Source organism: Orycteropus afer, unplaced genomic scaffold (assembly GCF_000298275.1).
Source record: "Orycteropus afer afer isolate SDZICR_OR568_19922 unplaced genomic scaffold, OryAfe1.0 scaffold00871, whole genome shotgun sequence".
NCBI lineage: Eukaryota > Metazoa > Chordata > Mammalia > Tubulidentata > Orycteropodidae > Orycteropus > Orycteropus afer.
The window spans coordinates 122,068-147,727 of record NW_006922458.1 but is presented as its reverse complement, the minus strand read 5'-3'; the positions used below and the strand labels follow the sequence as shown (position 1 = coordinate 147,727).

General features: G+C 56.0%; 1 protein-coding gene across 1 annotated transcript in view; it reads left to right on the top strand.

Moving 5' to 3' along the window:
- LOC122151906 (collagen alpha-1(III) chain-like) overlaps window positions 1-25,660 on the top strand; it is a 42,683-nt gene that overhangs the window by 12,262 nt on the left and 4,761 nt on the right. The window contains exons 4-14 of the mRNA XM_042783320.1: window positions 16,065-16,193; window positions 16,845-16,933; window positions 17,799-17,870; window positions 19,099-19,230; window positions 19,320-20,017; window positions 21,472-21,570; window positions 22,127-22,502; window positions 22,565-22,780; window positions 24,048-24,237; window positions 24,481-24,599; window positions 25,463-25,629. Of these exons, the coding sequence (XP_042639254.1) occupies window positions 16,065-16,193; window positions 16,845-16,933; window positions 17,799-17,870; window positions 19,099-19,230; window positions 19,320-20,017; window positions 21,472-21,570; window positions 22,127-22,502; window positions 22,565-22,780; window positions 24,048-24,237; window positions 24,481-24,599; window positions 25,463-25,629 (2,287 nt within the window). The remainder of the gene's footprint in view (window positions 1-16,064; window positions 16,194-16,844; window positions 16,934-17,798; window positions 17,871-19,098; window positions 19,231-19,319; window positions 20,018-21,471; window positions 21,571-22,126; window positions 22,503-22,564; window positions 22,781-24,047; window positions 24,238-24,480; window positions 24,600-25,462; window positions 25,630-25,660) is intronic.

Sequence of the window (25,660 nt, the reverse complement as noted above, 5' to 3'; positions counted from 1 at the left end):
ATTTTCCCCCAGGACCAGGAACAAGGCAAGGCATCTCACTTCCACGACTGTTATTCAACACCATCCAAGAAATCCTAGCCTGAGCATCCAGGCAGGAAAAGGGAATGAAAGTTCTTCAAATTGGAAGTGAAAAAGTAAAACTATGTGCAGAAGACAGGATCCAGGGAGCCCCCATGTAAAACAGAATGAAACACTATCTGGCCCTGTGCCAGCCTCCCAGTCATTGCCGTGTTGAGCCCACTGTGGCAGCCACTGTGCTGACCCATCTCGTTGGGGGTCTTCCCCTTTTTTACTGACTTTTCCAAGCACAATGTCCTTCTCCAGGGACTGCTCCATCCTGATAACATGCCCGGAGCGTGTGAGACTAAGTCTCCACCATCCCTGCTTGTGAGACAAAGTCTCACACCATCCCCGCTTCTAAGGAGCGTTCCGACTGTACTTCTTCCAACACAGATTTCTTCATTCTTCTGGTAGTCCATGGCATATTGAATATGCTTTGCCAACATCATTATTCAAAGGCCTCGATTCTTCAGTTTTCCTTCTTCATTGTCCAGGCTCACACGTATATGAGGTGCCTAAAAATAGCACGGCTTGGGTAAGGGGTACCTTAGTCCTCAAAGTGATGTCTTTGCTGTTTAACACTTTAAAGAGGTCCTTTTCAGTAAATTTGTCCAAGGCAATGCATCATTTGGTTTCTTGACTGCTGCTTCCATGGGCATGGATTATGGATCTAAGTAAAGTGAAATCCTTGACAACATGGATATTTTCTCCATTTATCATGATGTTGCCTATTGGTCCAGTTGTGAGGATTTTTGTTTTCTTTATGTTGAGATGTAATCCACACTGAAGGCTGTCATCTTTGATCTTCATCAGTAAGTGCTTCTAGTCCTCATTGCTTTCAGCAAAGAAGGTTGTGTCTTCTGCATATCACAGGTGTTAGTGAGTTTTCCTCCAATCCTAATGCCACTTTCTTCTTCAATAGTCTAGGTTCTTGGATTATTTGGTCAGCCTACAGATTGAATAAGTATTTTGAAAGGATGCAAATCTGACACGCTCCCTTCCTGACTTTAAACTACGCAGTGTCCCAGTGCTGTGTTCGAACAATTCCGTGTTCCACATGAACACAATGAAGGGTTCTGGAATTCCCACTTCTGCAATGTTATCCATAATTTGTTATGATCCACACAGTTGATGCCTTTGCATAGTCAATAAAATATAGATAAACATCTTTCTTGTTTTCTTTGCTTTCAGCTAAGATCCATCTGGCGTCAGCAATGGTATCCCTCATTCCATGTCCTCTTCTGAGTCTGGCTTAAATATCTGCCAGTTCTCTGTTTATGCACTGCTGCAATCATTTTTGAATTATCTTCAGAAAAACTTTCTTTGCATGTGATATTAATGATATTATTTGACAATTTCTGTATTCTGTTGGATCACCTTTCTTTGGAATGGGCACAAATATGGATCTCTTCCAGTCAGTTGGCCAGGTAGCTGTCTTCCAAATTCCTTGGCATAGACAAGTGAGCACCTCCAGTGTGCATCCATTTGTTGATTCATCTCAGTGGGTGTTCTGCCACCTCCTGGAACCTTGATTTTGCCAGTGCCTTCAGTGCAGCTTGACTTCTTCCTTCAATAACATCAGTTCTTGATCATATGACACCTTCTGAAATGGTTGAACATTGACCAATTCTTTTTGGTGACAGTGACTCTGTGTATTTCTTCCATCTTCTTTTGATGCTTCCCGTATTTTTCAATATTTTGCCCATAGAATCCTTCAGTATGCAACTTGAAGCTTGAATGTTTTCTTCAGTTCTTCCAGTGTTGTTGTTGTTGTTGTTAGGTACTGTTGAGTCATCTCCAACTCTTAGCGACCCTACGCACAGCCGAATGAAACACCGCCCAGTCCTGCACCAGCTCCACTCTTCATGTTTCAGCTTGAGAAATGCCAAACATGTTCTTCCCTCTTGGTTTTTCCAACTCCAGGTCTTTGCACATTTCATTATAATACTTTGTCTTCTCGAGCTGCCCTCTGAAATCTCTGTGAAGCTCTTTGACTTCATCATTTCTCCCATTTGCTTTAACTACCTATGTTCAAGAGCAAGCTTCAGAGTCTCTTCTGACATCTATTTTGGTGTTTTCTTCCTTTCCTGTCTTTTTTATGACTGTTTGCTTTCTTCACATATGATGTTCTTGATGTCATCCCATAGATAGTCTGACCGTCAGTCATAACTGTTTGTCTTAGTTTGCTAGTGCAGCTGTAACAGAAATATCATAAATTGGTGGCTGGCTGTAACAAGCAGGAATTTGTTATCTCACGGTTTAGGAGGCTAGAAATCTTTATTCAGGGTGCCGGCTCTTGGGGAAGGTCCTTGTTTCCTTTCAGCGTCTGTAAGCCTGGCGTTCCTTGGAGATCTATGTGTGTCTTGTCATCAGTCTTCCCCTGACTCTAGGAGATTCTCAGCATAAGGACCCCAGGTCGAAGGACTAGTTGTGCTCCCAGCTTTTCTTTCTTGGTGGAAGTCAGACCCAGGTCTCTCTGCTGTCTTGTTTAATCGTTTTCATATCTCAAAAGAGATTAGCTCAAGATGCTACTTACTCCTGTAGGTGGTATCCTGCCTCATTAACATGACAGCCTCTCTTCCCACTTCTTAACATCATCTTGTTGCTGGGTGCTGTCAAGTTCATGGGTCCAACAGAACAAAACACTGCCCAGTCCTGCACCATCCTCACAATCATTGCCACGTTTAGCCCATTGTCACAGCCACCATGTCTATCCATCTCTTTGAGAGCCTTCCCCTTTTGCACTGACCCCCTGCTTTACCAAACATGACATCCTTCTCCAAGGAATGGTCCCTTCTGACAACATGACCAAAGTACAAGAGATAAAATCTGACTGTTCTCATTTTCAAGGAGCATTAAGGTTGTAGTTCCTCCAAGAGAGATTTGTTCATTCTTCTGGAAGTCCGCGGTATGTTCAATATTCTTCACCAACATCACAGCTCAAAAGCAGTCATCCTTATTCATTGTCCAGCTCTCACCTGCATGTGAGGTGATTGAAAATACCATGGCTTGGCTGAGGCCCATCTTAGTCCTCAAAGTGACATTCTTTGCTCTTTAACACTCTAAAGAGGTCGTTTGCAGCATATCTGCTCAGTGCAATACAACATCTGTTTTCTTGACTGCTGCTTCCATGAGCATGATCTTGATTGTGGATCCAAGTAAAATGAAATCCCTGACAACTTCAATTTTTGCTCCATTTGCCATGATATTGCTCATGGGTCCAGTTGTGAAGATTTTTGAGGTGTAATCCATACTGCTGACTGTAGTCTTTGATCTTCCTCAGTAAGTGCTTCAAGTCATCCTCACTTTCAGCAAGCAAGGTTGTGTCATCTGCATATTGTACATTGTTAAATGAGTCTTCCTCCAATCCTGATGCCTTGTTCTTCTTCATATAGTCCAGCTTCTCGGATTATTTGCTCAGCATGTAGATTTGAATATGTATGCTGAAAGGGTACAACCCAGGGTCACTACAAGTCAGAATCAACTTGATGGCAGTGCATTTGGGTTCTGTTTGAACAACAGCTTCTTGGCCTATGTACCGGTTCCTTGTGAGCATAATGATGTGTTCTGGAATGCCCATTCTTCTCAATGTTATCTATAAGTTGTTATGATCCACACAGCCAAATGCACTTCAATAGTCAGTAAAACACAGGTAAAGATCTTTCCAGTATTCTCTGCTTTCAGCCAAGATCCATGTGACATCAGCAATGATATCCTTCATTCCACATCCTGTTGAATCTGTCTTGAATTTCTGGCAGTTCCCTGTCAATGTACTTCTGCAACCGAATCCAAGATCAGCAGTTAAGATGCCAGGCTGTTGGCCCACAGGGTGCAAAGGCAACAATTCCAAGATCAGCCTCTGGTTCAAGTCCAAGGACCAGATATCAGGTGATAGTGATGACCAGATACAGGATCCAGATCAAGCAAAAAAGCCAGGGGTGTTTGTCAGGGTATTCATGTATGTTTGAAGCAGGCCACAGCACGGAAGAAGCTCCCTTTCAGCTGATTGGCTGCTCGTAGCAGATCCCATCATGGCAGTGATTACATCATATCTGTGGGAGTTAAGGTTGTGTGTCCCCTTGGCTGGGCCTGGTTGAGTGGCTGGAGAGCTGGATGCAGTTATTGCCCATGACGAGACTGGCCATCAACTCCATGGTGGAATCTACTGGAGTAGCTGAGAACTCTCTTAGGGATGTGGGCTGCTTCCCGTACATAATGAGCAACTTTGAGGAAGGTCTCCAGCTGATGGCACGCTTGAACCCTGCACATAGCCGAGTCATTGTTCAGCAGCCTGCCATGTTGCCCTGCCGATCTTGGGACTGTTAATGGACTTGAATTAATGGCCTGCCATGTGGTTTTGTAACAGCGGGACTGTGCCTTTTCACTTGTCAACCTTGGGTTTGTCAGCCTCGGCAGCCAGAAGCTTCCTGAATGAAGAGAAGCCTCCAGCCCCAGTGGGCCAGGAGCAGGAGGCAGAGCTGAAGCCCAAGGATGAGGGGCTTCCACCCAGCTCCTAGAACCTGGCACCTGGAACTCAGACTTCTACCTCCTAAATTGTAAGAAAATAAACTCCTGTTTGTTGAAGCCATCCCACTTGTGGTATGTCTATTAGAGTGGCACTAGGTAACCAAAACAACATCACATCTCATCATGGGGAAAGACTACATCAAAACTGCCAAACCATTGAGAATCGCTGCCCAGCCATGTTGAAACACAGCATTAAATGTCACAGGGCTCTTCAGGCCACTTCCAGCCACATGAGCCCAATGGAGGAACACAGTATGGTGGGCGCAAAGGGAAGCAGCCTGGTGGTGTGTCCTGGCTCCCCGCGTTGTGTCCCCGCTCCCTGTCCCAGCACCTGGGGCATGTTCTAGCTCCCCATGGATCTTGGCCTCTCTGGGCCTCCAAGGCTCCGGGTGCTCTACCCACCAGTGTGTCCTAAAGGTGACACCTGAAATGCCTCTATCTGGCAGGCCTGCTGCTGGTGGACTGAGCCACAAAACAGTGGGTCCAGTTGCCACTCAGAGCACCTGCTGCCCTTGTTAGGACACAGGGGGCCCAGAGGGACCTCTCAACTCAATCGGCACCAAACCCTAAGCACCTGGCCTGGGCCTCACGCCAAGCCCACAAGGCTATCCTCTCCCAGCCCAGACCTGCCCACCAGCTGCCCAGCTCAACCTGGAGCACCCTGGACACCTCCCTAGGGGTGGTCTTTGGTCCTTGGACACCTTCGGGATGGGATGGGGGAGGGAAAATGTCTTCCCATCTTGATCCTCGGTTTTCTCTTTATTCATAGTCATCAAAAGTTGGAAGCAGCCAAGACGTCCTTCAATAAGTAAGTTTATCAACAAACTGGTCCATCCATACAGCAGAGGCTGGCCCATCAACAACAAGAAACAAGCTATGAAGGCACAAAAAGACGTCAAGGAACCTTACACACCCATTGCTAAGTGGAAGGAGCCAGTCACAGAAAGCCAAACACTCTTGTGACTCCAACCACAAGACATTCTGAAAAGGCAGAACCCTTAACCAAAAAACCCAGACTCACTGCCAGCGAGGTGACTCTGACTCACAGCGATCCTGTAAGACAGGCTAGAACTGGCCCAGATGGTTTCCAAGCCTGTAAATCTTTGTGGAAGCAGACTGCCTCATCTTCCTCCCACGGAGTGGCTGGGGGGTTCGAACCTCCGAACTTTTGGTTAACCATTCATGCCCCCAGAACTCCTTGGCAAAGCTATAGAGGCAGTGGAGGAGCAGGGGCCCACGGGGCATTTCTAGGGCAGGGACGCTATGCAGGTGGACACGTGACAGGACACATTTGTCAAACCCACTGGGCTGGGTTTGTTGTTATTGTTTCATGTGCCCTCGAGTCTAGCCCTGGGCAAACTGGCTGCAAAGGACCTCTTTCAGGTGCTGAAGAGCAAAGATGTCTCCTTGAGGACTAAGGTGCACCTGACACAAGCCATTTTTGGTCGCCTCATATGCATGTAAGAGCTGAACAAGGAATAAGGAAGACCAAAGAAAAGTCAATGCTTTTGAGTTGTGGTGCTGGCGAAGAGTACTGAAAGTACTGTGGACCACTAAAAGATCTAACAGATCTGTCCTGGAAGAAGTGCAGTCGGAATGCTCCTTGGAAGCGAGAATGGCCAGACTTTGTCTCACCTGCTTTGGTCACGTTGTCAGACGGGACCATTCCCTGGAGAAGGATGTCATGCTTGGTAAAGTGCAGGGTCAATGATGGAGGGGAAGGCCCTCAACAAGATGGACCGACACAGTGGCTACAACAATGGGCTCAGGTGTAGCAAAGATCATGAGGCTGGCACAGGACCGGGCGGTGTTTCATTCTGCTGTGCATGGGGTCGCTATGAATTAGAGACAACTCGATGCACCTAACAAAAACAGCAATAATACAGGGCTGTGCAACACAGACAGTGTGCACTTTGAACTGTGGACTCCAGTTGGTAACAATGTTATCAGTGTCACTCCTCAATGGTAACAATGTATCACAGAACAATGGACTCTGGTTGTAACAATGTGTCACTATTGGCTCCTGGATGGCAACAGTGTATCAGAGGAGGACCACATGATAATAACTGGGGAACCTATGCAAGGGCAAAAGGCTGCCTGTGTGGAGCACCCACACTTTCTGTTCAGTTTTTCTGTAAACCTAAATTCGTACTAAAATATTAATATTCTGTTTTTATTTTTTCAGATCCATACCTCCCTTCAGTCCCACTGCCCCAGCCTCTGCGTGGCCCACCGAAGTCCTTCAGGGCCCTCCCCAGCAGACAGGTCTCAAAACTGAGAATGGAGCATGTCCCCACACTGGAACCCAGTGCCACTCCCACCCTCTTTTGCTTTTCCCAGCCTGGCGCTGTCACCCTCCCAGGCTTCCTCCCTGGACTCAGCCCCTCAGCAACTCTAACCCTCTGACTCACCTGTACTCACTTCCACCACACCTGTTCTCTCTCTGAACCTTTACTCAAAGCATTCCCTGTGAAAGATTCTCCCTGCTATATGTCCCCTTTATTTCATCTGTGTAATTCCAATTCACTTTTAAGAGTCAAGGTAGTCAAAAGGGGGGAGAATGTGGAACAAAAATATCCAATTCTAATGGAATCCAGACTTTCTGGAACCATTGAGGCTGGATGACACCCTAGCCCTAAAGCTATTATTCTGTTGTTGTTGTTAGTGCCATTGACTCTCTTCTGACTCCAAGTGGCCCCATGTACAACAGAATGAGACACGGCCTGGGACAGCCATACTTGAGTTCATTGTTGCAATCACTGCATCAGTTCATCTCTTTGAAGGCCTTCCTCTTTTTGCAGACCCTGTAATTTACCAAGCATGACGTTCTTCTCCAAGGGCTGGTCTCTCCTGATATCCTGACCAATAGACAAGAGATGAAGTCTTGCTTCCAAGGAGCATTCTGGCTGTACTTCTTCCAAGACAGATTTGTTAGTTCTTGTGGCAGACCATGGTGTAGTCAACATTCTTTGCCAACACAGTAAGTCAAATATACTCCTCTTCTGTTTTCCTTATTGAAGGTCTAGCATTCACATGCATATGAGATTATTAAAAAATGCCATGGCTTGGGTCAGGCCCATCTTAGTCTTCAGAGTGACATCTTTGCTCTTTGACACCTTGAAGATCTCTTTGGCAGCAGATTTTCCCAGTGCAGTATGACATCCAATTGCTTAACTCCTGCTTCTATGGGTGTTAATTGTGCATTCCAGTAAAATGAAATCCCTGACAACTTCAATCTTTTTCCATTTATTGTGATGTTGCTTAGTGGTCCAGTTGTGAAGATTTTAATTTTCTTTCTGTTGAGGTGGAATCCATACTGAAGGTTGTAGACTTTGATCATCAATAACAAGTGCTTCAAGTCATCCTCACTTTCAGCAAGCGAGGTTGTGTTGTCAGCATATTGCAGGTTGTTAATAAGCCTTCCTCCAATCCTGGGGCCATGCTCTTCTTCATAAAGTCCAGCTTCTCGGATTATTTGTTCTCATACAGATTGAATACGTGTGGGGAAAGGACACAACTCTGATGCAGACCTGTCCTGATTTTACACCACACTGTCTCTCCCTGTCCTGTTGGAATGACAGCCTCTTGGTCTATGCACAGGCTCCTCATGATCATAATTAAGTGTCCTGAAAATCCCATTCTTTTCAACGTTATCCATAATTTGTAAAGCTCCACACAGTTTAATGCTTTTGTATAGTCAATAAATCACAAGTAAACATCTTTCTGGTATTTTTTGCTTTCAGCCAAGATCCACCTGACATCAGCAATGCAAAGAATGATGTTCTTTGTGGGTGTATAGATATGATCCTATCACCGACAGCCTTGTACCCCAGCATGGACCTTGAGATATTCTTTGTGATGATGAATGCAATGTCAATCTTCTTCAATTTGTCATTTCCCACACAGCAGATCATATGATTATTTGATTAAAAATGGCCAATACCATCCCGTTTCCACCCACTAATGCCTAGGATAATAATCTTTATGCATTCCATTTCATTTTTGACAACTTTCAATTTTCCTGGATTCATACTTCGCACATTCTATGTTCCAATTATTAATGGATCTTTGCAGCAGTTTCTTCCCATATTGAGTTGTGCCCCATCAGCAAATGGAGGCCCTGAAAGCTTTACTCCATCCGCACTAGGTCACTAAGGTCACCTCTGCTTTGGACAGGCAGCTCTTCCTCAGCCGTATGTTGAGTGCCTTCCGACCAGAGGGCTCATCTTCGGGCACTATGTCGGACAGTGTTTCAGGGCTGTCCATAAAGTTTCCCAGTAATATATCACACCGCGCTTCCCTGCTATCCTAACGCTGTCCGCGACCCGTTTTTACAAAAGCATACTGACACTTCCTTCTTCCTGGTCTGTCTTAGTTTGGAAGCTCCGCTGTAATCTGTCCACCGTGGTGACACTGCTGGGATTTGAAACACCAGGGACATAGCCTCCAGCCTCACAGCGCCATGGAAGCCTCCATAGTAGGACAGACTGACAGACAAGTGGTCACTGCTGGCTGGAGGAAATCTTTCAACCTGAAACTCTTCCCTGAAGTCACCTGTAAACAACAGGGATTTAGCTGAGTTAGAAGGCTGTCCCCTTGAGCTCTGTACTTGTCAAGAACAGTCTAAAGCAAACCAAACTCACTGCCATTGAGTCAACTCCAACTCATAGTGACCCCCACTGGGTTTCCGAGGCTGTAAATCTCTGTGGAAGCAGATCACCTCATCTTCCTTCCATGGAGCAGTTGGTGGGCTTGAACCACTGACCCTCTGGTTAGCAGCCAAATGCCTTATGCACTATGCCACCTACATGGGATCAAATAGATAACAGCAACTTGAGAGCTTGGATGAGATGCTTTGGGACCATGAGCTTTGTGATGATGGTGGTGAAACCCTTTGGAAAGGACATGGAGAAGGGTGGTACCGCTTGAAGAATCAAGCCCATGTCGCCGAATGGTACATGTGGAAACTGTTGAATTGGTGCGTGTTTGTGCACATTTTTAAAGAATAAATAAGTAAATAAGGACTCAATGCCAGTCACCTCACTGGGACCCCCCACACACACACACACTGCCACCTAGTGCGTAGGTCCACGGCTGCACCTATCCGGTATGCAACCCCCGCCACCTGACCCTCTTGCTACGCTGAGGCTGCCTACAGGCACCTGTGATGCCGCCTTCCTCTGGCACCGCCATCTTTGGGACAGTGCCTGCAGGCGGTGGGTGCTTCCTGAAGGCACCCTGCCCCAGACAGACCTGCCACCCCAGCTGGCCAGGGCTCTCCTAATTCTTGCTGGTTCCATGCTTAATGCAGGGTATGCGGCAAGCAATGGTAGTCGTGGAAGTGTGTGTTGAATTCCCGTGTTGGACACACAGAAGCTGAGGCCTACAGCTGCTCCCCTGGGAGCCAGACTTGGGAGCTGGCAGGTGGCCACAGGTCTGGCCCAATGTGGCCCCACCCTGTGGCTGGGGACCCGGTGTGAGAAGGGCAGGGCAGGTCTGATGGCAGAACAAAAAACTTGTGAGTGGTGGGCTCCTGTGTCCCAAACACCCTCCCCACCCCTGTCCTTGGGGACAATCACAGGGTCCTCCCTAGAAGTACAGAGCCAGCAAGGGGTGCCTCAGACTCCCGTCACCTTCAGGCCCTTCGCACCCCAGAAGCCTGCACTGAGGCAGCCCCCATTGCCCACCTGGCCCTGCCCTCACGGCCACCCCCAGACCCAAGCTGGGAGCCCCTCCCCAAGGATGTGGAGGGGAGACGTGTGAAGTACTCCTTCTCCAGGGACCCTGGGGAGTAAGGAGCTGTGGGACAGCTGATGGACTGCAGGGGGACCCTATGCCATGGGCTTCATCACCTCCACCCCCTGGGCATCTCTGAGGTCTGATGTCCCCTGGGGACCCTCTCCAGGACTCGGGGGAATGCAGGTGCCAAGTTGGTGCCATCCAGCTGGTACAAAGGCCCAGGAACCGCTTCCAGGGAGGGCCATCTAGGCTCTGCAGACCTAAGCTAGGAGACCTGGAAGGGAAAGGGGAGACCTGGGCAGGGGTCCCTGGGTCTCTCCAGGCCTCCAAGGAGGCTGAATGCCACCCACTAAGTCCAGCAGTGGGTGCATTACCTTCCCACATGAAGGAGCTCCCCGGGGGGTTCTCAGTGGGGTGGGCATCTGGGTCTTCCTGCAGCAGTACCTGCCCAGTCACTGAGGGACACACGTGTGTGTGCACACACTTACACATACGAACACACACAAGCCCTCACACATTAACACATGCATACTTATGTTGTTGTTTGCCATCAAGTCGGCCCCGACTCATAGCGACCCCTCCTTGGGTTTCCGAGGCAGTATCACTACGGAAGTAGGATTGCCCAACCTTCCTTCCGAGGAGTGGCTGGTGGGTTTGAACCGCCAGCCTTCTGGTGAGCAGTCAAGTGCCTTAGGCACTATGCTACCAGAGCTCCTAAAGAGAGGGCCCGCCTACGTGGCGGGGAGCGGCCGCTGGGTTTGAACTTCCAGCCTTGAATGTGGCAGCTGACTGCCCGAGGCCCTGAGGCCATCCCCGGGGGCCTGCATACATGCATATATATATATACACACATAGACACTCACACATATACATCACACATTCACACTCAGCATGCAAACACAGTCACACACATACACACCACACACAGATACATGCACTTACTCAACACACATATGCACATGGATACACACACGTACACGTATGCACACCACAAAAATATACACTCTCACACCCAAAAAATCACACCCACTGCCGTGGAGTCTATTCCGACCCCCAGCGCCCCTAGAGGACAGAGTGGAACTGCACCATAGGGTTCCCAAGGCTGTCAGTTTTTAAGGAAGCAAATTGCCTCATTTTTCTCCAGAGAAGCAGGTGGTGGGTTAAAAATGTGGGTTCTCAGATGAGTGCTTTAACCACTGCACCACACGAGGTAGGAGGTGTCATTGTCTCTCACATCAAGGTTCAAGCCGGTCGGTTGTCTGGATTGTAGGGCAGCTCTGTTCTGTGGCTTCACCAGTCCCTTCTAAGTGATCTGTCCTTACTAGACCTTCATACTCATTCCAGGTCTCCAGGAGTGAAGAGCAGGGGCGCTGGGAGTCATGCAACTTCCGGTTAAAAGAACAATCTGGAAGTTGCATGCATCACTGCTCATCACACCCCTTAGTCAGACTCTCATCACAGAACCAGACCGAGTGGCAAGACAGAGAAATGCAGTCAGCCGCAAGGGAATGTGGGAAAGGCAGTCAGCTGCAAGGGAGGCTGGGAACTGTAGTCTCTAGCTGAGCAGCCAACTGAAATTCAAACCAAAGGACCCAAACGCACTGTCATGGAGTCCATTCAACTCATAGCAAGCCCTCAGGACAGAGTAGAAGGGCCCCATACGCCAAGATGTTGTCTGACTTCTTGGCTGCTGCTTCCATGGGCGTTGATGATGGACCCAAGTAAAACGAAACCACTGACAGCTTCAGTCTGTTCTCTGTCTATGGTGATGTTGCCCGTTGGTCCGGTTGTGAGGATTTTTATTTTCTTTGTGTGGAAGTGTAGGTAGTGTAGCCTGTCCTGAAGGCTTGTGTCCATTAGTAGCTATTAGTCCCTTGGCAGCTAGGGAAACTGTGAGGGGACAGTTATGGTACCGCACACCATGCACCCAGCACTCGCTCCGTGTGTGTGTGTGTGAGTGTATGGTGTGTGTGTGTCATGTGTGAGTGTGGGGTGTGTGTGAGTGTGAGTGAGTGTGCTGTGATGCATGAGTGTGTGGGTGCTGTGGTGACTGTGTGTGGTGTGTGTGTACAAGCGCTGTGTGTGCGAGTGTCATGGTGTGTGTGTGTTAGCGTTGTGGTGTGTGTGTTGTGAGGTGTGTGTGATTGAGTTAGTGTCTTGGTGTGTGGCTGCGATGATGTGTGTGAGTGTGTGTTGTAAGGTGCGTGTGATTATGTGAGTGCTGTGGTGTGAGTGTGTGGTGTGTGATGTGTGTGTGTGTTATGTGTGAGTGTATGAGTGCTGTGGTGTGAGGTGTGTGTGCTGTGAGGTGTGTATGAGTGTACGAGTGTTGTGGTGTGTTGTGATATGTGTGTGAGTGTTGTGAGTTGTGTGTGTGGTGAGGTGACTGTGTGTGTGAGTGCTGTGGTGTGTGTGTTGTGACTGTGTAAGCACTGTGCTGTGTGACTGTGTTGTGAAGTGTGTGTATGTGTGTGAGTGCTGTGGTGCGTGTGTTGTGAGTGTACAAACACTGGACTGTGGTGTGTGTGTTGTGAGTGCATAAGCACTGTGGTGTGAGTGTGTGTTGTGAAGTGTGTGTGTATGTGTGTGAGTGCTGTGGTGTGTGTGTTGTGAGTGTACAAACACTGGACTGTGGTGTGTGTGTTGTGAGGTGTGTGAGTGCTGTGGTGAGTGTGCGTGTTGTGACTGTACGTGAGGCGCGAGTGTGAGCTGACGGAGAGGGCCGGTGGGCAGGACCTTATGGAGGGAAGGGGGCTCACCTCCGCGGGGCGGGAAAACGCGGAGTGGACCGGGAGGACGGGACCCCCAGCGGGACCCCGCCAGTGTCAGACGTCTGGAGCCACGGAGGGACTGCTCTTTACATCCTGAGACGCTGACCGAGAAGTGTGTGCGCGCGCGCAGGTGCAGAAGCTGCACCGAGCCAGGCCTGTCCCACCTCGCGCGGCCCGCGCGCCTTTCTCCGAGCGCGTGTGACCCGCGCAGGCGCCCCGGGAGGCGTCCTTGCCAAGCGGACGGACAGGACCAAGCAGCACCGCCTGCTGCCGCCGCCCCAGCCCGCGCCCCCAGCCCGCTCCGTGCGCTCCACGTCCGTCTCCCGGCCTCCGCCCCAGCCTGGAGGGCATGCTCCCAGATGCCCTGGTGCAGACCCGCCGCTGGGTCAATTAGCCAGGCTGCTTCCCGCTCACTCATTTCCTCCCCAAGTACCTACCGGGCCCCGGGGGCGGCCGGGGCAGGAGCCGCTGGGACAGGGGGCCTGATTCCCGCGGCCCCGGAGCCGCCAGGCGGGAGTCAGAGAAGCTCGAGGGAAAGGAAGGGAAGGGGCCCACCGTGACAGGGTCCTGGCGGGCCGAAGACGCCTGCACTGACCGCACCTGGTGTTGTGGGTGCCGCTAGTCGTGCCTGGTCCATCCCTACTCACAGCAACCCCACGTGGTGCCGCGTAGAACAGCCCCCCAGGGTTTCCTAGGCTGCACTCCTCAAGGGATAGAGGTCTCTCTCTGCAGGAGGCCCTGTGTGGATTCCAACTACCAATCTTCCGGTCCACCCCGTTGCCCCACCAGGGCTCCTTGGCACCGGGAATGACATTACAGGAGAGTAACCCCAGAAAGGAGGAGCTCTAGTAGCATAGTGGCTAAAAGCACTTGACTGCTAACCAGACGGCTGGCGGTTCAAACCCACCAGCCACTCCTCGGAAGGAAGGTTGGGCAATCCTACTTCCGTAGTGATACTGCCTCGGAAACCCAAGGAGGGGTCGCTATGACTCGCTATGAGTCGGGGCCGACTCGACGGCACGGCATGTAACAACAACAACAACAACCCCCAGAAAGCCTAGCAGAGGGCCTCTCCTCCAGGGGACCCCTCAGCCCCAGACAGGACCGCTGGAAATCCGGGGTCCGGGCTTGGCATACCCACCCGCCCCTGCCTGGCGCGCGCTGGTGTGGAGTGTGAGCCAGGCCGGGGAGGTCGGCCCCAGCCTTAGGACGGATGCCGCCACTCAGGCTAAGTCGGTCTTCCATGGTCCCTCCCTTCAGGGACACGGGGTGGGGGCATCTAGGGAAGGCGGGAGGGGCTGGAAGAGAAGCCCCCCGGAGCCACCCACCGCACGGTGGAAGCCACAACGGGCCCTCTCTGAAGGCGGGTTCGCAGGAGGCCAGGGCGCTGGCGGGTTTGCTGACAGCCCCATCTTGCTCCTCACCTGGTCTGGTGGGGCGCCTGAGGGTCTCCACCCTGGAGAAGAATCCGCAGCTTCTGGAAGGGGTTTGGGGTCATAGAAAATCAAGAACAATCGGGCCTCGGGTAACCCCGCGAGGAGAGCGCTAGTTCCAGAGAGAAAATGGGACCGCACAGCCCAGTTGGCACCGTGCGGCCAGCGCCGTCCGGAGCTCCCGGCGCTGGGGACGCCGGATCCCGGCCTGTGAGCTGACTCCCAACTTCCACACAGTCGAGGGATTTCAAAAATAAAAAGGAGGAGAAAAAGGAAAGGAAGAACTTAAGAAACAGCAGCTTCAGTGTGCGACCCCGAAAGAGCGCGTGAGGAAGGACGCAGGAGGAGCTGACAGGGTGCGCGGCGCGATCCGGGCGTCTGCGCCCGCGGAGGGCTCTAGGGGCCTTGTGCAGGTGCCGGCTGTTGCAAACGCCGTGCTAACCTCTTTATTTAATGATGACGAGTATCTGACAAGTTATGTAATATAATGACAGTGTGTGTGTGTTATGTGTGAGTGTATGAGTGCTGTGCTGTGAGGTGTGTGTGCTGTGAGGTGTGTATGAGTGTAAGAGTGTTGTGGTGTGTTGTGATATGTGTGTGAGTGTTGTGAGTTGTGTGTGTGGTGAGGTGACTGTGTGTGTGAGTGCTGTGGTGTGTGTGTTGTGACTGTGTAAGCACTGTGCTGTGTGACTGTGTTGTGAAGTGTGTGTATGTGTGTGAGTGCTGTGGTGTGTGTGTTGTGCGACGACCGTGCGTTAAGGACAAGAAGGCAGGGGCTGGGTCCGTCCTGCTCCGAGTCTGCCCTGGGGACGTTTTCTGTTTTCCTTTCAAAGCACCGAGGTCAGGTGGTGGCTCGCCATGTAGGCGTTTGTCACCTCACCGAATTGTGTTCCTAAGATGTGTACTTTTCCCAAAGTTAGACGTTACCTGGTTTTACAAAGGAGGAAGGCACGGAGCCGGGTTCCCGCAGGCCTTGTTCGAAGCGTGAATCGGTGCGGCGTCAGTCAACTATCGCCTAGTCTAAAAAAGAAATAAACACTTTTTTTTTTTTTTTAAAGCGCTTTATTGCAGCCCCGGCCGTCTCCCGGTAGCGGGGTTCGCGGCACCCGCCTGCCTTTTCTGATGTTCTTGAAGGAGCAGACTGGACTTGAGAAACTAGTTCGGTCCAGACGACCTCTGGCCTGGGCATCAGCCGCGCGGAGGCGGGGGCGCCGCGACATTCGCCCCTCTCGAGGGCACGCCAGGGTGGCTGTCATTTGTCAACGGGCCCAGGACAGCGGAGAGCAGGGGCGACCCCGGGAAGGACGCAGGGCGGTGAGGTGCGCTGGAGGCGCCCGGGCGGCGCGCGGGGTCCTGGCTCCTCTCCTCTTTGCCTCTGAGGCCCGGCGAGTGTCCCAGCCCCTCAGGCGGGCGCACGGGGCTCCGACCCCGATCTTCGACTCAGGGGTGGGCTGCACTGGTTGCCGGCGGCCCCTGCCTCAAAGTGCTGACTGCCCTGGAGCCCGCCCCTGACCCTCAAGTCTCCCGGCTGCAGGAGGAGCAGGCGCGGCCCAGGCCCGGGGACCCCGCGGCGGGGAGCCCAGGGTGTGCCCCCCGGCCCTGCGCCTCCGATCCGCACTGTTCCGCGCTCCTGCCAGTGGCTGCGTTTGGAGGCCCCAGGATTGTGAGTCTCCCGTGGGGTCGGTCAAGGTCTGCATTTACGGACCCGGGGATCCTCGGGGACAAGCCCTTCTCCGGCTGCGGCGTCTACAAGGTCCCAGGAGCCGCGTCTCTACGGGTCACCGGGTCCTAAAAGCGCGGGGCTGCGGGCGCGCCGCGGAGGGCCGACTGCAGGGCGAGGAGGCAGCGAAGGAGGGGCGAGGAACAAGGGGCGGCTTTTAACGAAAAAGAAGTCGAACCATCAGCCGCGCCATTAGGACTAATGCGCTGTACAGTAAGCGCAGGATCAATGCCCGCGGGGGCGGGGGCGACCCCCAGCGCCCAGCCAGCCCCCGCCCAGGGGGGGAAATGGATTTTCGAGATTTAAGAAACAAACTCCACGGAAGGGGGCCAGGCCCAGGGGTGCTGACGCTGCGGGGGCCCTGGGAAGGGGGTGAGGACCCGGCTCAGGGCGACCGCTGGGGTCGGGGGGCGGGACCGAGGCCGAGAGACCTGGAGAGACAGAGGTGTGTGGAGACCCACACAGGCCGAGGAGTGGTGAAAAAAAGGAGAGTGGCTTCCGGCAGCGCTCAGCGAACTTTCCAGGAAGAGACGGGCCCTGCGGCGGGGCTGCACGCCTGAGCCTGGGGCTGAGGGACGTTGGTCATCCCTGCAGGGCCCGGATGCCCACTCAAGCCGCTGGGAGCCCGGGAGGAGGCGGAGACGGTCAGGATGGAAAGCCCCACACCCACTCCTGGCAACACTGTGCGTGGGGCTATGGGCCTCGGAGGCTGGTGCACCAAAACTCCCTGTGGTCCAGCCATCCCCTTAAGAGCCTGGAGAGGCTCGCCTGTGTCTGGTCTGTGTCTCATACATACACCCACCTGGGCCCCTTAAGGACCCTGAGAGGCACAAGTGGAAGTCCCTGACTTAAGGTCTGCCTCCTAGCTGCACCCCTCACTTCTAGCCACGTGGAGAATCCCAGTGTCCAAGCTGAGACCAGAGCGGGCTCAGGACTGACACCCATTTCCACTCGCCCCCCCCCCTTCTCAGGCCTCTGGGTTCTGGGGCACCGGGCTGAGGGTGGCTGAGAATATCTTCAGCTGGCATTCCTCCAGGGGACTGAACCCTTAGCCCTCCAGCCAGCCCCATCCCACCTCCAGGCACCCACCCCAAGGGTGTGCGGGCCCCACGCACCTATGTGTGTACGGTCAGGTCTGTATTAACAATGTAAGTCACATGACATCAGCGAGTCAGCAGCATCCAGGCGAACCAATCTCTGATTCCGGGAGGGAGCACAGCTCACTGGCCGCCCTGTCTGGACCCTGGGCCCTGGCTCCCCTCCCGCACTGCACTAGGGCCGCAGCCGGTCTCAGCCACTGGGCGGGGACTCGTTTGAGGGAAGCCCTCCAAAGTGCGGGCCCCTGAGACCCTGACCTGGGGAGAGGGGACAAGAGAGGGAGTTGACTTGGAGGGTTGAGGGGGTGAACGGGAGAAGCAAGACTTCTGCCCCCCCTTCTTCCATCCTAACTGAGGTGAGAGTGAGGGGCTCCCTGCCCTGTGGCACTGCCTCAGTTGAAAGGGGGAGGGGCATAGCCCTTCCTCCTGCTGCAGTCTGTGTGCCTGCCAGGCTGAGAACCGAAATTCTGATCCACAACATGGGGACCCCAGGGTTGACTGCTCCCGGCTCCACGAACGCCAGGTGAGGCGTAGGCTCACTGTCACCACTGGCCTAGAACCCAGAGCTCTGGGCCAGGGTTTGCATCCATCCCTGGAAACTAAACTCGGCTGGGACTGGGTTCCGGCGTCATAGTGGAAGCTGGGCCCAGACATGTCCACGCGCTGGGTTTCCCTCAGGGACTCGGGCACCAGGGAAGGCAGGAGTGTTGTCCCTGGCAGGGCAGGCACGGCGTCTGTGCCCGCGGAGTTACGGACTCAGCTGTGTTTGGGGAGGATGTGTCTGCGTGCACCAGCCGGCTGGGGTGGGCGCCTGCAGGTGTTCAGGGAGTGGCTGTCCTGGAGCCCAGTGAGAGCATGATGTGTGTGACCGTCTCAGAGCCCTGGTCTCAGCCAAGCAGGCAGCAGGAGCTGGGGACTGGTGGTGGAGGGGACAGGGTTGTGGCAGGTACCCAAGGGGACTGTGTGTGTGTGTGTGTGTACACAGCAGGGAGCCCCGAAGCCAGCGCTCCCTTACTTTGTGCCACCTCCATTTTGGGCAAAGTGTGGCTGCCTATGCACTCTACAGAGGGGCAGGCGGAGCCCAGAGAGGTTAAGTGACTCTCCTAACACCACACAACCAGCCAGTGGAGAAGGCAGCAGACTGTCTGAGGCCTGAACTCTGCACGACACCCCACAGTGGGGGAAGGAGAGTGGGGACCAAGAAGGCAGGACGGGAGTCCCGGACAGCTGAGGACAGATGAGGTCTGTCGTCTCCAAGGGCCTAGACCCTGGCAGCCCGCCTCCTCCACGGGTGTGCCTCCAGCTCCCTTCCTTCCTCAGGTCTAATACTGCCTCCTCCTAGAAGTCCCCCGGGAACTCAGGCGGTCCGACACCTCCCTCTTCCTCAACCCTCCTCTGGGCAATGGGCTGGCTTTCAAGAGTGCGGAGAACGGACGCCTCCGCCACTTGGAGTCGGAGGCACGAGGGCGGGAGGGGGCGCGGAGCCGGGAAGGGGTGAAGTGAGAGTGGGGGGCGGCGGCGGCCAAGCCAGACTCGGAGACGCCAGCGAGACGCCAGGTGAGCCGGGCGTGGCTGGGGCGCCAGTGGGTGGGGGACAAGGCCGGAAGGGCGGTGGGCGGTGGGGGAGGGCGAGCATCCCCAGAGGGGCCCCCCCAAGACCCAGAGGCCTTGGCCTTGGCCAAGGAGGAGGAGGGGCCGCCTCCCTTGGAGCCCCCGGGCCTGCGGTACCGTGTTCCTTCCCTTCCTTCCAGCTGGGCGCCCTTACCCTCACCCCACCTCCTGGAAGTGCAACCAGAGGGGTTCCCGCTGGAGGGTTCCTGGCCACCAGGTCCCGCGGACTCCCCAGCCGGCACTGGCACCGCGTGGCCTCGACAGGCCCCAAGGCCGGGCGCTCCTGCGCTCCCCCCACCCCGAGTCCGCGTTCCAGCGGCCTAAGCGGAGGAGACTTCTCCGGAGAAACGGAACCTTCTAGGGGCCCCGTCCCCCAGCCCCCATCCAGGCCGGTGCAAGAAGAGTCCTGACCCGGAGAAAGGGAAACGAGGCGAAGGCAAGGCCGCGGCCAGGGGTGCAGACGGAACACGGGCGGAGAGGAGGGCCGAGCGCGGAGGCCCAGCCGGCACCACCCCCCGGACCCGCGAGCACCTACACGACCCCCGCGACGGCCTCTCCCGGTCCGTCCCGGGGCCCTCACATCCCCACGATTCAGGAGCCCATCGTAGCGAGGCTGGGCGTGCACGGCCAGCGACCTGTCCCCCCGCCCGCGCCCAGCCACGTGAGCCCCTCCCGCATCTGCCCCGGAGGGAGTCTCCGGCCCGACCTTGAACCTCCCACCCTCTGGCCGCCGAGTCGCGCGCCGCGGACCCAGGAGTGGGAGAGCGTCAAGGAAGCGCTTGGAAACGAAAAAGACGAGGCCGCCGCCAGGCCCAAGCTCCCGGACAGGAGAGACCCAGCGCGGGAGAGAAGCTCGCGGCTGGGTCCAACCCTCGGCACCCGCAAGCGGAGAGCCGGGATCGGCCCTGGGGTCCCCGAGGCGCGCGGGGCCACGATGCTGCGGCCCGCAGTCCACCCTCATCCGCCCACCGCGTATCTCAGAGACCCTCTCCGCGAAGGTGACGCGGGCGCCGCAGACCCGGGCGACAGAACCGGGAGCCACCGCGGCCAGGGGCTGGGGTGGGGGAGGGAGGGGAAAGCTGAAGACGGAAGGAGACCCCAGAACACGTTTTAATGCGCACGTTAAGCCAAAGCAGAAGGAAACGGGCGGGGGGCAGCTGGGGCAAACCGGACCCAGCTCACTCCCTCCCAGTGCCCCTAAAAGAACTGAGCCTGCGGCCCAAAGCTTGCGCCGGAGCGCAGCCCTGATGTCTCGGGATGGCCGTTTGTCAAGTATTCTTACTACGGAAAGTTTCAAATACAAAAGAAAATGGAGAGAGCCGCCCCGCAGCCCCGCGTTCCCACACCCAGTCACGGTGCCCAGTCCCCACCGGCCGGGTTACGAGCCCTCCTCCCCTCATGGTTTCCTTCCAGTTAATCGCTTTCCTTTCGTGGCTATATTTTACCGCAAACGCAGGCATCGCCTTGTTTTGCTCACAAACAGGTCTGGATGCGGCATTGCTGATAAGGACTTTTAAAAACCGCCACCATTCTCACATCAGGCTACATCCTCAGGAGGGCCCCGAGGCTTTTGGAGCGGAAATGCAAGGCAGCCACCTTCTTGCTTTTTCTGCTTTTCTGAAATGTCCAGATAACCGATCGTAAGCACGGAATACTTTCAAAATAAAAACATAAACAGAAAAACGAAGCTAGCAGCCAGAGAGGCCCCTGGGCACCGGCGGCAACGCCCCGCCTCGGAAGTTCTGGATTTTTCCTTGGCGTCTTTGTCGTGCCCGCCTGCTCCGAGGCGGCAGTCAAAGCTTAGCGCTGTGAGCACAGGGCCGTCCCTCTCCTTTTCCGCGAGAGCGGCTGGGCGGCAGAGCTTGTGGCCAGGCCGGAAGGATCCTGGGTACCACTGGGTGATGCGAATCCGGCGCAGACCCGTTGCTGCGTGAAGCCAGTTCTGCTTCCTGGCAGATCCTGAGCTAGAGGCTGGGTGGACACCCACACGGCCGCAGGAAGGGGCAGGGAGGCAGAAGGGGCCTGTCTGGGGATTCCAACAGGCGGGCAGAGCAGGCATCCCGGAGCTGGTAGCCTTGCTGGTAGTGGACTCAGCGAATCGATCCAGGGAGGTGAGGGGCACCCTCCACAGGGAGGGCCTCAGGCTCTGGCCCTGAGGCACTGGCGGCTTGGGTGGGCGGCCTCCCTGGTCCCGGGCGAAGGAGCACGCAGCACGGGGTCTCGGTAGCTGGGCGACTGGATGGCGACCCTCTCTTTCCCTCCTCAACGATGTGTGGGTGGGGGAGAGCAGACCTTGAAGGACCCTGGGACAGAGACACCAACAGACACAGAGAGAAACAGGCACCGCCACCAGGCCCTCCCACCGCTCTCTTGGTGCACCTGGGGCCCTTCAGCCTCAACTAGCCGACTGTCAATTGGGCGGCTCAGTGCTTTGGCTCAGCTCTGGGAAGCCCCTGGGGACAAGCCCTCACAGGCCTGCTGGGGTCGGCGGGGTACCCTTGTGCCTCTTTCAGGCAGGCAGCCCGGGAGGCCCTTGGCAGGGGTGGACGCGGCACCCCCGACCCCCAGGCGTCGGTGTCCTGCTCCCAGCGGAGGGTGGTCTGGGATGGCCGGTGAGAAGGGAGAGTCCCTGAACTCAGTTAGTTCCTTTCTGCAATTCAGGCCACGAGGCAGGAATGAGTCCTGGGGCCGCTGCTTTCCTCGGCATGGCCACCGGTAAGGGGCAGAGCAGGGGACTACGTCCATGGGGCCAAGGGCAGGCCTGAGACTGCCAAGTCACCGGGCTTCCAGCAGGCGTGTGAGTTGGGCTGGGACTCCGCTTGGAAGGCCTTGACTGAGGGCACAGTGGGGCGCCTCCTTGCTCTCAGCCCTCCTGTGGCCCTTCCCGTGCCCTGGGCCTCTGGGAAGGGAGCTGATCCCCAACCTCCTCTGTCCTCTGGATGAGGGGTTCAGGGGGTAGGTCACACACCCAGTTCCGCAAGGAGCACGGGTCCTAGAACTGGGCCCCTGTCTCCTTCCTAGCTGAGATCACAGAAGCCTGCGGGCTACACAGCAGGTCACAGCCCAAGTTCACAGGCCTAGGAGGCGGAAATGGAGGCCCCGGGAGCAGAAGGGCCTTCCCAAGGCCACCGGCCAATAGGAGTGCGGTACGGCTTGGCTTCTGCCAAGGCCCGGCGTCCGAAGCCTGTTAATGCAGCTTCACGTGAAGCCACGCTGCAAGTCCGGAGCCCTGGGCAGCGCGTGGCGGTTGGCACTGGGCTTCGCTTCTGGAGAGGGTGGGGGTGGCCGAGCCGGGGAGAGGGGCGCGCAGTGGACACAGATCGAAGCCATTCACCTCTGCCAGCGTCGGAGCCTAAGCGCTCCAGGTCTGCCCGCGATCCATGGCGCTGGAGGTGGGGCGCACAGGGGCGGGCGCGTGCCCGGCCGGGACGCGCGCCTTCGGGGCTTCGTGGGCTGCGCCTTCCGCACCCTTCTCGCCGGCTTACGCTGCCCCAGGAGCGACCTTCGCGGCGGCGCCGGAAACACGCAGGTCTTCAGAGGGAAGGTCCAGCTTCCTGGAGCCCAGTAGGCCTTACCCCAGTACTGACATCCTTACCCTCCCGTCAGGGGCCAGCACTCCCGGCCCCGACCCAGTTCCCCGCCTTCTACCCAGCGTCGGCGTCGCCCCGGAGCCCCGGCCGCCTGAAGCGGCTCTCCAGGGCAATGTTTTTCCAGTTGCATGGAAAAGACTCAGCCCACCTCTCCGAATCCACCCCGCACTGCACTCGCCAAGACCCTGCCGCGCTCCTAATGCTGACGAGCCAAGCCAGGCCGGGCAACCGGGTTTACTGATGCCAGGGAGGGCGGCCAGAAAGTTCTAGACCCGACGCCCACAAGGCCTTTCTCCCTCCCACGCCTCCTGGTCCCTGGTTGCATAAAGTCTCTCCCCGTGTGGTTAATGCTGCCTGCTCCGAGCTCAGCGCTGCTGAAGGGGACCCTCGCAGAGCGACCCTTGGCGCCCTCTCTGTGCTCCGTGGTGCCGTGTGGTCAACGCGTGACCTCAGGCCGCACCAGCCTCAGCCACAAACAGTTGAACAAAACGGCTGTGTGGAGGTTGTAACCCTTTTAACCCAGGTGTTAATTATCCCGTCCTAAAAGGACTCCGTGGGATCCGAGGCCCGTGGGATGGCAGCTTCTGCATCCCCCGGCGGATTGTAGCAAGGAGATGCACCGGCGCCGCGGGAGGGCCGGCTGCCGCTGACCCCAGAGGAAGAAAAGACATGGGGTTCAGTGCTGCGCCCAGGGCCTTGTCCTCAGTGACGCCACGGGGCTGCCCAGGCGTGGGCATGCATGTCCTTGGAGGACTGAGTCATGCACCCAGTGACAGGATGAGGCTACCGCAAAAGTGACAGAGGTCCAAAGGTGCCTGAGTGGGGCACAGTTTGCCTTCTGGTAACCAAAAGGTTGGCTGTTCCAAGCCCCCCAGCGGCAGGTGGGAGAAAGGGCTAGCAACCTGTGGCAGTCAAGATTATAGCCAAGCAAATCCTCGGTTTCCCCACAGTAACCCGTGGGGATCTCCTAAGTCATAAGGCAACACCCAAAAGGAAAACAACGGTGACAGGAACCCAGGGGCCAGGGCCCCAGGCAAAGCCAGGCCAGAGCCCTAGGCTATTGGGGACTCAGCAGGGAGGGGGTGGGGAGGGAGGAATCTGCTGTAGGGGCTTATGCCTCCAAGGCCAGCTGACCCCGCGACATCACCATCCCTGGGATCCTGCTGTGACCAGGAGCCAAGCTTCAATCCCGGGGGTCTTTTAAAATAGTAACTTGTACGTAAATCCTTTTCCTGAAGTGCATTATAGATCCCTCCCAGATGAAGCCCAATGAAAACTTCACCTCCTTAGCTTTGAAGAGCAGCACCAGGCAGCCCCGCGGGGCCCGGCCCAGCAGTGAGGCAGAGACAGCTCCGGAAGGGCCGGGCAGCCCATCTTGGGGAAGGGGCCAAGGAGCTCACAGCTCCCTCCCCACCTGAGAGCGAAGGGGTGGAAACTGCAGCCCAGGCCGCGCATCTGCCCCACGGAGGCTAACGGAGGCCTCTGGGCCTCGGCCTCAGGGCGCTGGGAACCCCTGCGAGAGGCTGGGCCAGGCCCGCTGCAGGGGCAGACAGATGGACGTCTGCTGCCTGCGCGGAGACCATCCTGGTGCCTTCTGGGCTGTGTGGCGCCGCGGAGGAGTGCACCCTGAGGAGCGCACCAGACTCGAGCGCGGCCGGTCCCCTCAAGCAAAGCGGGCGAGGGAGCCAGGTTGGCAAGAGTCCTTGGTCCTGCCACGCAGGCCCGGTGAGCCCTCTCTCAGGTTCCAGGGGCACGAATAAAGCACCTTCCCTGAGCCGCGGGTCCCGTCCTCACCCCCAACATCCTCACCCCCAACGGGCAGACTTGGGGCGTGTGGAGGCAGGGGTGGGGGAGGTGGGGACAGCTCCAGCGACAGTGGCAACGGAAACAAGCTTTCTTAAAGAGCTCAGGATGCTGGCGCCTTGCTGTCAGGGTCCCGAATCCCCCCACCCCGCACCGCCAGAGACTGTGACACCCCCACGGTGAGGCCAGGAAGGGGACAGGGCAGCGCTCCTGAGGCCCCGGTGCAGTGCTCGCCACCCTACCTCTGGGTGAGTGCCAGCCTTTTATTTTCCCCCAAAAAAGAAAATTCCTTAAGGAGGGACATGGCTGCCAAGCCCAGGCAGGGACAGGGCTGAGCCACGATCTTGGTACCCTCCTACCAAATGCTAGCGACCCATGGTTGTGCCATCACCTGTCTCATGGCTTGTCCCGAGGTCTGCCAACTCACCAGCCCTTCTTCCTCCAGCCATGGCCACCACGTCTCTGACTCCGGCCGCCCACCAGCTCCCGGCCAGCCCGGTGTCCTGAGCCCGGCCCTGCTTGCCCGCATCGGGATTGGAGAATGCCCAGGCAGGAATGACAGTGCCCCCTCAAAGCAGAGAGGCCGGCCCCAGTGAACACAAAGCCGGAAAGAGTCCAGAAACGTCCCTTTTTATTCCATACGCAAATAAGTAGATTCATTAAGAAAAAAAAAAAAAAAGTCTTTGCTGGCGGGGAGATGCCCCATCTGTGGACAGGGTGCAGGGCACTGGCCCCAGTCATGAGGGCGGCCCTTCACCCCTTCTGCCCCACGGGGCCGCTCCTTCCGCAGAGGCAGAGGTGGAAGTCAGTTTAATACAAGGCCCTCCGGCCAGACCTACTGCTCACGTCCAAGGTCCTAGAAGAAGGATGTTTCATGTTGGAGGGGCAGCGAGTGGGGGGACTTCTCGCAGAGGGTGGACTGCACGTGTGTGGGGCCGGTCTGCTGAGGGCCGGGCTTGGTCCAGAGACTAGTTCCAGGGCATCAGCCACATTTGCTCCCGGCTGCTCCGTGTGTGCGCCTGGTGCTGGGGGCTCTGGATAGTCCGTCTCTGGGATGCGCCCCTCCGTGCGGGGATCCAGCCTTGCACAGTTTCCGGCGCCCTGGATGCAGGCGTCGCCCTTACATTCTGGTCGCGCTCGGGCAGGCCTGGGCCGCTTCGCCGATGGCGCATCCGCGGAGATTCGCGCCCGCGGGGATCCGCGGGGCGCTCACACCAGGCCGGGCATCTGCGCCCGCAGGAAGGGCACCGAGGCGGCGGCCGGGAAGGCGGCCAGCGGGTAGGCGAGGGCCCCGGAGAAGCCGAGCAGC